This window comes from Pterocles gutturalis, unplaced genomic scaffold (assembly GCF_000699245.1).
Source record: "Pterocles gutturalis isolate BGI_N339 unplaced genomic scaffold, ASM69924v1 scaffold11957, whole genome shotgun sequence".
NCBI classification, from domain to species: domain Eukaryota; kingdom Metazoa; phylum Chordata; class Aves; order Pterocliformes; family Pteroclidae; genus Pterocles; species Pterocles gutturalis.
Window position 1 is genome coordinate 5387 of NW_010110325.1, and position 11436 is coordinate 16822.

The 11436-nt window shown below is 33.8% G+C and overlaps 1 protein-coding gene across 2 annotated transcripts; it reads left to right on the forward strand.

Moving 5' to 3' along the window:
• Positions 1-525: 525 nt before the first annotated feature.
• Positions 526-10965, forward strand: STX2 (syntaxin 2). Of its 2 annotated transcripts, XM_010073316.1 has the most exons (10): positions 526-595; positions 1079-1178; positions 2667-2741; positions 3709-3782; positions 3985-4093; positions 5842-5915; positions 6022-6159; positions 7548-7658; positions 8954-9081; positions 10482-10771. In XM_010073316.1, the coding sequence occupies exons 1-9, from the start codon at positions 575-577 to the stop codon at positions 9035-9037; spliced, it is 786 nt and encodes a 261-aa protein (XP_010071618.1). In that variant the 5' UTR covers positions 526-574; the 3' UTR covers positions 9038-9081; positions 10482-10771. The 2 variants fall into 2 exon arrangements, with proteins under 2 accessions (XP_010071618.1, XP_010071619.1); XM_010073317.1 differs by lacking the exon at positions 8954-9081 and having other exon boundaries at positions 10482-10965.
• Positions 10966-11436: the final 471 nt, after the last annotated feature.

Below are 11436 nucleotides of genomic sequence, written 5' to 3' on the forward strand. Positions count from 1 at the left end.
AGCCTTGAAAATACTCAAGGGCAAAACTAGTAAGCACATGTTGATAGCTTTTTGTTGTAGCTTTCATTAGATGTTTAGCTTATTACATCACAAATCAGTCATCAGCACCCTTCTTTGAGAGGGTTTGATTTACTGTCTCAGTAAATGAAATATTATTTTCAGTTCATGTAGGATTCATCGCGGAAGTATCTTTATGCTGTGAGAGAGCATTTATATGTGAAACTATTTTAATGATGTTTGACAGGTAGTGAAAACTGTGACATCACTTACAGACTGGTTTGGTCCTGAAGTTGTTGACAGAGGAGTGCATGCCTGAGCATTCAGAACTTTGTGACAGTCAGGTGACATTCTTTGACCTCTCTGCTCATTTGTTTTTAGGTTACAGTCCTCAGAAGAGGAAAAATTTTTTGACTTTGCAGACTATTGACAAAAACATGTATGCAGTAGTAATGCAGAAGAAGTCGTTGTTTCAGAACCATATTCTGAGTTTTATTTCAGAGATTTGTTTTGTTATCTTTTACAGTGTAAAGGAAATGAAGATGGGGAGACAGTTATTGTTGAAAAAGACCACTTTATGGATGAATTTTTCCAACAGGTAGTTTTCACCATGCATTAAAGACTGCTTTCTTTCTGTGCCTTTTAATTTCTGTAATTCAGTTTAACAATTCATCCAAATACCCACCTCCCAATATGCTTTGTAGTGGTATGCCAAATCAAATGTTGGTAATGCTTTCGCTTTTTTATTTCGGGGTATTTTCTGTCTTTATTGCATAGAAGTTTTTTTAACTGCCTGCTGACAAGGAATTTGCTTATAGAATTTTAAAATCTGTTATTAACAGTAGTAGCACTTAAGTTTTTGGCCATACAGAATATATTTGCTGTTAAGAATACCTTTTTTTAATAAAAAAAAAAGTGCAAGCTGTTTAAATGTCAAGATTTCTGCTGGGATTTCTGTCGGATACTTACAAATGTTGCAATGAAATACTTTACAATTTTTGTTACCAAAGGTTTAAAAAAAAAAAAAATCTTTGCATTGAATGATTCTAATGTTTTTATTGCCTTACTCCTTTTCCTCTAGGTTGAGGAAATTAGAAATAATATAGCAAAAATAGCACAAAATGTAGAAGAAGTGAAGAAACAGCACAGCATTATCCTGTCAGCACCAAATCCTGAAGGAAGTGAGTATCACTTTTTTAGATCTCAGATACGTGTGGTTAGATATTCTGAAAATAAAAGGTTTTTGTTTGTTTTAGCTATCTATAGGAATAGAGCTTCAGGTGTTCAGAATGCAAAATGTAACACTATGTATTTCCATATTTAATATTGAATTAATATTTGCTTATTTTTATCTTTTTGACATCTCATTTGAATAAATACATTTTCAGAATATTTTTTGCATCATCCAAACCGTTGCTAGACCAAAACTCAGGTTAATATGGTATCTTGAAGTCAACTGTGTCTTCAGAAACTTAGAAGGCTACTTGCATCTCTTTTAATTTGTGAAAATGTTGAAGTCGTAAACTGAAGCTCACACAGTAGAGCCGTCCTCTTCATCCTTCAGCAGGGGCAAGATCTTGTCTAACGCTGATACTACAGCCAGCTGCTTCAGTGGTAGTAAGAGTTCCATGCTGGAGCACCTATTTTTAGAGGCTGTAGCCCTACAGCTGAAATTGAAGATGTGCTTTCTGAACAGAGAACTTGAAAGTTTAGGGAACTTACCCAGGAACGTGGAACCTTCTCCGTTCTCAACACTTCATAATTGAAGGCATGCCTGGGTTTATGGGGCAGAGTTTAAAGAAAAGGGAAGAAGAGCTGCTGGGGTATTTTTTGTCATGTTGCAACGCTAGCTTAACATTGGTCTTCTTGATGAAAACTGAACTTTGGATGTTAGTTTTTCTTTCCCTCCTGTTTTTTTGTTTATGAATAGGCATATGTTTGTGTTCTTACCAATGATTTTCCAGGCTACTTTTTATCTTAGCAATTATATACAGTCGATGAATCTCAAGTTTAATAAGGGTTCATCTGAATGTTTAGAATCTGTGGTCTCAGCTCATTTATCAGCTTGTGTTTGTGCTGAAAATTGTGCTTATTAATGCATTAACATTACATTGTTAATGTATGTGACATTGCTTGTAAGTACTGTGTGCACTTGTGAATCTAGTGTCTTCAGTAAACCCAGTAACAGAGATCCAGCTAAGTTCTTCATGAATACTCTGTGTAGTATTCTCAAAAAATATGGGTAGTGCATGGTACAGTTATGTTAATAAGGGTAAAAGCAATGAGTCTGTGATGTGATCAACAGCAAAACTAAAAAAAAAGAGATAAATCTGTATTTTCACTTGATAGACTTCAGTGAACTTTAATTTTTACCAGCAAATGAATATTATCCTGAAAGTAATATGTTAAGAAACAATGTGGAATATCTTGTCAGATGGTTTAGTTGGTAATTTGGTAATAACGTTTCCCAAGTGTAAGGACCTGTCACAAGTAGCAGGAGTCTGATAGTATGCTGTTATAAAAAATGGTATTTAGAGTACTTAGGAGTATAACAAACTTCGCTGCATGGTTGTACTGAATACAATTATGAGATTGTAAAGTAGAGTTGTAGATGGTTGCTGGCTTACTATTATCAATCATTAACAGTTATTAAAAAAATCTTTTTAAAGGAACAAAGGAAGAACTTGAAGAATTAAATGAGGAAATAAAGAAGATTGCTAATAAAATCCGAACCAGGTTAAAGGGTAGGTTGTGAGGAAGAAATAAAACTACTCTTGTTTGTGATGTTTCAGGATGGTAGCAGTGTTACAAACTGCATTGCATCTGAACTTTCAAAGCTGCATTATGTATGCATAAATTGTATTGTACAGCTCTTTATAAAAGAAAAAATGAGAGAGAACCACCTCCCTGCCACCTAATGTACAGCCAGTGTCAGTAACAGTATCGTCCTCTACTTTATTCCTCCTTGGCCAGCCTCACCACTCATAAATACCAGGTCTGAGCACAGCCTACTTTGTGAAATAGGACAAAGAGCTTGCTTGCTTTCAGAAATAACCTAGAAAGTGACAACACAAAGTAATTTCTCTGTGTAGAAATGTATTCTGCAACTGAAATGCTGGGCTTTGGTCATGATGTTTTGGAAGAAGATGAATTTTAACTGCAAAAAGACAGTCTCTGTGGCATAAATGTCTAGGTGCTCTAGAGCAATTCCCATGTATTGTATTTGAAAATCAGACTAGCTAATTTTGCTGTGGTTTTCCCCTATGAGTATATCTTAATTGTTTAGCATAGGTTTTGAAATACTGAGTGTTTTGATGTTACTGTATTACAATTGCTATGTGCTTTTGTCCTTCCTTAAACAGTAGGGTATGATGTTTATTGTTTAAACTGTAAGAGCAGCCCATTTTCTTGCACCTTTTGAAATTTTTCCAGAGTAACAGACAGAGTGTGACTCTGTTAAGAGTACTGAAGTAGCTACTGTGTTTTAAGATCTGTACCAATAATAAAAATTATTTTTCATTTATATATATATATATCTATCACTGCCACCTTCCCCGCCTCCTCTGTCCCCCCCTCCTCCCAAAATGTTAAACATGTCTCTGGGGAGCTTGTACATGAAAAAAGAAATAATAGTATTTACGAAGTAACTGAGCTGCACTGTTAAATAATCTTACTGAACATTGACTCATAATATTCTTGTATTGTTCTTAGCTATTGAACAAAGTTTTAATCAGGGCGAAAATGCTAATCGGACATCAGTGGACCTGAGGATAAGAAAAACACAGGTATGATCATTTAATAAGTTTAAAGAAAATTAAAGGGTTCTAGTAAATTGGAGAATGAGTTTCACTTTCCTGAAATAGTTTCAGAACTTCATGTTCTGTTTTGTTGGAATGTAAATGCCACTTTCAGTTGTTGTGCAGTAGTATTTGCTGTATCAAAAAAATAAACATTTTTGTTCCACATTTTTAAATCCTTGAAAAACAGCACTCTGTGTTAGCTCACAAGTTTGTGGAGGTCATGACGGAATACAACGAGACGCAAACTCTTTTTCGAGAACGCAGCAAAGGTCGGATACAAAGACAATTAGAGATAAGTAAGTGACCTGAATACACTTTTTTAAAAAAGATGAATTGTGTTGTTAGTACCTCCCGTGTTTCTTATTACTTAAACATGGTACAAAGCATCATACATCCTGGACATCTTCCTGAAGCATGTGAGGGAAAAGAAACAATTTTATCGCATGGCGTAAACTCTCCGATAGTACTCTTCAGAACAGCTGTAAAGAAAATAGGGGAAAACTCACTAAATCATTTCTTTTATGTTGAAAATTATTAAAGAAATATCTTTTTCATTTGTTTCATTTATTTCCAGTGTTCCAGTGTTTCCAATGAAACATTAAGAAAAGCTGCATTCTGAAGATAGCAAGTGTTATTAAAAGCCATTCCAAAATTAACATGCTAAACAGGGCAAGATCTTTTTTTATGTTATGCTGTTTTTGTCAATAAGAGCAGTTGTTAAGTTCAGCTGACATAAAATCATTGCTGCCATCTTATGTACTCTAATACTTTGTTGACTGACTCTCATTTGACTAATTTCATCATGGATTATTACAAGGAGTATTCAGAAAGGTTCCTGACTCTACTCTGAACTACAGCATCTGCCTCAGAAAGTGTCTAAAAAAATCCATAACGTCTTGTACCTAAAATTATCCTTTCTGAGTATCTCCTAGGATATAGGAAATGCAAACAGAAAAGTTGTCAAGTTATAAGACTTTGCTTTTCATGTACTTCTCAAATTTGTCATTTGCCTCTCATGCTAAGGGTTTAATTCAGCATTTCAGTGAAGTTAATATTGAGCAAGTTAAATTTTATGCTTTTGAGGGGACAGACCCTAATACCTCAGGATATGGTTCTTGTAAGTTAATGTTGTTATGACCCAATTAGATCCTTCGGCTTCAGCACTGAAAATTTTAAGCAGGTTTTGCAGCATTCTTGGGTATTAACATCAGAAAGTAGTATTCAAACTGTAACTTTCATCTGATAGAGCAGAATTAAATAGGTTATTACAGATATTACTTGTTTTACATGGGAAGAGCAGGGATTTGATATGTAATTTTTAACACTGTACAATATCAGTCACTTGAATGTGTTGTGTAACTCATACCACTTGCATTTCTCATACCAGTGTGATCAAAAGGATTCAGTTTATTTAAATGTGCAATAATAAACTACATCAATTGTTAGATGTATCATAAAAAGCAGAAGTGAAGGTACAGTATGGGTAATCATCTTCTCTATGTGGAATATGAATGTTATCCTGTGTTGGTAAAATCAAATTTACGTAAAGATTTTCTTTGCCCACACAGGGGTGGAGAGTGAGTATATTAGGTGCCAATGTGATATGATTTAGTAGGTAAATATTGAATGTTCTGAAAATACTGTGTCTCAGGTTCTTCATTCTGAAGAACATTCCATTTAATGTTCTTATGTACATTGTACATGTTTCTGATCAAACTCTTCAATTTGACACAAAAAAAACCCAACAAACCAAACCACAGAAAAGAAACCCCCACAACCAACCAACCGAAAACTCCACTAACCAGGAATTCTTCATCATAGCTTTGAACCTGCATTTGTTTCCTGACTTGGTATTACTTGGTATTTTTCTGCTTTTTTTATGTGCAAAATGGCACTTGGTAATGGTGAAACACTACATTGTTTTATCCTGAAAAATGCTCAAAAGAAGAGTTTTATTTGAATTCTCACCCTTCTGGTGTGGTAAACATTTATGTTCAGTCATGGATCAGTAATGGTATGTGAAGTACTGTTTTTTTTATCCTAGCTGGAAAGACCACCACTGATGAGGAACTGGAAGAAATGTTAGAGAGCGGTAATCCTTCAATTTTCACTTCTGATGTACGTATTTCTGATCCAGTTAGTCTGTCTTCTGTTCTGCTGCTTCTGCTATTTAAAAGTGTGTCGGCACATACTTATGTCCATATTTTTTTTCATTCTCCCAAAGATTATATCAGACTCTCAAATAACTAGGCAAGCTCTGAATGAAATTGAGTCACGTCACAAGGATATTATGAAACTGGAATCTAGCATACGGGAACTACATGAAATGTTTATGGACATGGCAATGTTTGTTGAGACTCAGGTAAAGGAACCAATTCAAGCATGTTTACCTAAGTGGTATTTTTTTCCCCCCAGTCTTCCTCTTTGAAATGTGCAGAAACAATTGCTTATAATGCAGACTTAGTGGTTTTTGACTCTGATGAGAATATATGAAAGTTAATCACTGAAGGTTTTTTGTTTTGTTTTAGCAAACACCCAATCTAGATGTACTCCTAGTACATGCTATGAATAACTAAGCATAGACTTTCTTTTCAGTTAGTATACTTAGTATTTTCTTCAACGTGCTTATATTGCAATATGTTTGAACATTTTGTGCATGCTTAAGTAAGAACAGCTCTCTCCTGGAATGTTGGCTAATATCTTGGGAATTTAGGATTCTCACAGACATGGTAAAGCAGTACTGTGATAGAATAAAATGTGCATTAGTGAGGATATATACCACTTGCACGTAATACAAAGGTATGATTACTGTTATAACTAACAGGAATGTAAAGGGATTGACAAGTCATTCAAGTCATCTCTTCTGTTCATAAGCTTTGTCTTGACATGTATGTAAATTCAATCTATTTGTAGTCTTTACAAATTATGTAACAAACATATTTTTAACTTCTGTTCTTAAAATTCTTTGACTTATGCAGGAAGGTGAAAAGAATAATGTTCAGGAGAGAAACTTTCCTGAAAAGGACTATTTTTTTTAATTGCATTTTTTCTAGAAGTCCTTTGTTGCTTTGATATTAAGTATATAGACAAGGCAAATCGGTAGCAGTTTTCTTTTGAATTAGAAATGAACAAAAGTTACTTGTGCATCATTCTTTAATACTTTGCTGTTTACTGCTGCTGATTATTTCTTCTGATGGACAGAAACACAGGTAATAGACTTACTGTAATTTTTCGCCAATCCTCCATTTCATTACTGAATTTCATTTGTCATAATTAATCTGAGTTTGTTATGTATCGACATTCTGCACCTTCATTTCTGAGGAACGTTTGAAGTTGCTATTACATGTATGTGTTTTCTTAGATAACTGTTGAACCTTGTGTCAAAATAGTCAATATCCTTTCCCACTTCAGACACCTCAGGGATTTCTGATCTCCTTAGTATGTCAGTTTTAGTTTTGGCTGTTAAAACATACCTCACATTCAAAGGTGTGTTTTAAAGTGTTCAGTATTTGTCCCTGCAAAAGGGAGAAATATGCCTGCCCTGCCCATGAATGTTCCTTGTTTGGTTAGAACTTTGACCCCTTGCTTTTCATTCCCTTTTTTTCCGTTGCACATCAAAAAATGTCAGCCACTAATATGTACATTGTTGAAAATAATTGTTGAAGTTCTATAGCCTTTCTTCTCTTAGGTTCATTGAACAAGGATGCATGGATTCCAAATAAAATATTTTCTTTAAAATTTAATTTTAAGGGTGAAATGATCAACAACATAGAAAAGAACGTGATGAATGCGTCAGATTATGTGGAACATGCAAAAGAAGAGACAAAAAAGGCAGTTAAATATCAAAGTAAAGCACGAAGGGTATGCTATCTTTCTGTAATTATGCTAGTCAGTACATTAATGTAGCACAGTATGAAACAACCTTCAATTTCAGTTGATTTTTTTTGTTGTTGTATTCAGTCCTTCAAGGTAGAATTAATATATGCATTTTACTTTTTTTGTAGTTGTGATATTTAAAATTAGATTAGAAAACATTGTTATAAAGTAGTGCATGACAGAGCAACAAACAAAAAAAACCCCTCCCATAATCCAGAAGAAATTGAAACATTTTGAATGTGAATTAATTTATTATAGTCAATATTAAAAATTGATATTAAGACAAATTTCTTGTACTACAAAAAGAGATAAACAATTCATGCACAGTTAGTGCTATGTTCATAATTTTCCACATAAAGAGCTGTCATTACAGAGTATAAAAACCCCACGTTTTAGGGAAATTCACACGTTTTTCTTGTCAACTACCATGATGCCTTAAATTATTCAGACTCTAAATAAGCTTAAAGGTTTTTGGAACTTTATCACTGGTAAACTTACCTGGATTTACAGCTATAAAATCATCATTTTGACAGGAAAAATAAAATTACTCGTTGGCTTACTTTTTTAGAATTCCATTCGTAATGATTATTTTTACAGAGGACTACTTTTGTAGTCCTGTAAAATTGCTAGATGAGGGGAATCTTTCCTCTGGAAAGGATATGACGTTAAACTACCACACTCAATTTTGTGGAAGAACTGAGTTCAAAGTCATGTTCAGGCATTTTCCATTGCCATGGAAGCCTGTTTTGTGTTTCAATACCTTTCTTCCCATCAAAGCCCAATAATGTATTCTGAAATCAAACTGCTAAGTAACCTATACTTACATTTTTGTAACTGTATGATTGCAGAGTGAATGAAGTGTTCCTCTGACATTATAATTTCTCCTTTTGAGACGCTGCAGTTTTGTGAGGCTTTTTATGGTGATTTGGATTTGAGGGAATAATATTTCTTTATGTAGATAGATATTTATATATAGATAACATGCCTGTTACATTTTTTTTAAAAATTGTCTAATAAGTCTCCAAAGAGCCCACTTAGTGTATTTGTAAATGATGGTTTTCTCATCTTTAACTATATAGGTATTAATGCACTAGTTTACCTGTAAACACTGTTTAAAAATGTTTATTGCACGCAAGAGTATACAGATAAATTTATCTCAATTTGAGAATACTGCAGGCCGTAATAAAAATTAGTGTGAATTAAAAACTATTTAAAAAATTGAGAAAATGCAAGTCTTAATATGCTTAATATTAAAATAATAATACCTTTTTTTTTGACAGAAAATGTGGATAATTATCGTGGTGTCATTGGTGTTGATTGCCATAATTGGTCTAGCTGTTGGTTTGTCTTTTGCTTCTCGGTGATGCTTGGATAACCTCAGCATGCATGGCTTCCTGCCAGTGTGGCAGTAAGTAACTAATCAACTAATTGTGCTCCTCTTTTGCTCTGGTAACTTGTATTGTTCTACTAACCCTTAATATGTGTCCAGTTAGGACTGGGGGGTAGGCTTGAGAGGCATTGGTGGATCTTCTCTGTCTCTGCATACTCCAGAAGTGCTGTGCATGTGAACATTGAAAACTGACATCTCGTGGTAAGCTGCTAAATTTACAGAATGCAGTCACTGCAGAACTCAGAAGGAAATGAGACAAAAAATCCAATTATTGTCTCACAGTCCTTTAAATTTTTTTCTTATACCAAGAGTTCACATCAGCAAACAATCTGCACTAAAACGTGGAATACTAGTTACACTTGGAACTTTACCAAATGTTGTATTTTTTTTTTTAAGTAGGGCATTCATAAAAGTACATGTCTGCAACCATGAAGTTGGCTATTATACCTTGCAGAACATCCTCAAATGTCTTACTTCCAAGGTGCTTGTTAACAATAGACTAAATGAAACATTGTAAAGTAACCATGTATTTGTAAAAGGAAGTCTGCAAAGATTCCAACTGGAATTTTGGGACATAAATTTGAGAATTCTTTTAATCTTCAGGTTTTTGCTGTACTAATTACCATTTCTTGTCAAGATAACACCTAGTCAGGCTGAGTAGTAAATAGCAGTTAACTCCTGTGAGTCCAATAGAAACTCAACACTTATATGTAGTATCTTCAAACTATATATATGAGTGGGATGTCATTTCAGACAGCTCATCAGGAATTCTGTTTTCTGTACTAACACTCTTTTAATATCAAACTTTTTCATGTTGATGTTTCTTCTCAGCTTTGGGCACATAACAAGATTTACTGTATCATTACTTATAGTCAGAAATACCTGGCCTAATGTCAGACTTTGATGTATTTACATAGAAAACAATTTTTTTTCCTCCCCTTGCAGCTCTTCTGAGCTACTACCTACACTGTGTTTTTTTATTGACATTTTATTGAGTTCCACTAAGTATGCAGTTGTAAAGGTTTCAGCAGGCTACAAATATTTATCCAAGGAGGGTGGCAGTAGGCAATGTTACTGTTCTTAGACCTGACCTTGATAAGTAAATGTTCACTGTTGCATCTGTTTCTGTATGTAATGATATTTACAGAAGTTGGGTAGGAGTCATGATTATTCTGTGAAGCAAAATACAGAAATGTTACGCAGGTAGCTCTACCTTGTAACTGTGGTTACAGGTATTGTTAGAAAAGAAGGACTGACAATAGGAAATCATAGCAGTAAGTATTCTTTAGAAAGAAAATCCAAACACTCAGATTTAGGTATCAGTATTAATTTTCTGTGGCTCTGCATGTATTTAAGCAGTTCTGTATCTGACAAGGTATTTCAGTCTTAACTTTTCTCTCTTTTTTTTTTTTTTGCAGAAATTGATGTTCATAATTATATGTGTAAGTGTATTGCTTCTGATACTTGCAATTATCCTAGCAACAACACTATCATAGCAAGCACATTCCAAGAGTCACAAACCTTCAGAAACTCCAAAATACATCTTCAGTAAAACCAAACCTTTTTTAATAAATGATGCTTTCTACTGTTCCAGGGGGATGACCTATCACTAATGGTTAAAAATGAAAACAACATCACTCTTAATGTTTACTCATAAAGATCAGAATGTATTAGGATATGTATGGATTTTCATCATAAACTAAACATTTTTAAGACTGAAACTTGCTCTTAATTGTTTTGAACTAAGTAACTTAAGATTTTTTTAATGTCTCAGTGTTACAAACAGTTTAAATAGGGAGTTGAGAGACTATTGAGTTTTGACTGTTTGGCTTTTTTTCTTATTGCTAATATAATTCTAATCACGAATTTTAGTACTTTACCGGTGCTGCTTTTTGTTAGCACTCTTGTGAACATTTTTATGAGACGTAGCCTTGTCTTTAAGTGTATTATTTAGTCACCTTAACCTGTCTAAGCTTTATGCTTAAAATTTTTTTCTCCAACAAGTGCTAAAATATTTTATGCTGAAGACTTAGTTAACTGCATATTGCATTACAGTTAAGAAGACTTAAAAAAAAAAGCTTTTTTACACTTTCCAGGTTTTTTATCTTTTTTCTTTCAAAGTGACTAAGGTTAATTGCTTTACGTTTTTCCTTGCCTTTATAATAAAAAAACCAGTTGCAAAATTTCCAGTGAAAGAATGCAGTAATGAAGTACACTGAATTTGAGCTTGAGCAGATAATTTTACAAATAATCCCTGTGCAAAGGAAACTGATGGATCTGTTTGGTCTTATTGTTCATGTGAATGACAAAAATCACGCTCTTTATTCTATAGAGAAAGCCCAGTCAAGATTCCTTATTCAGAAGCTTGCTAAT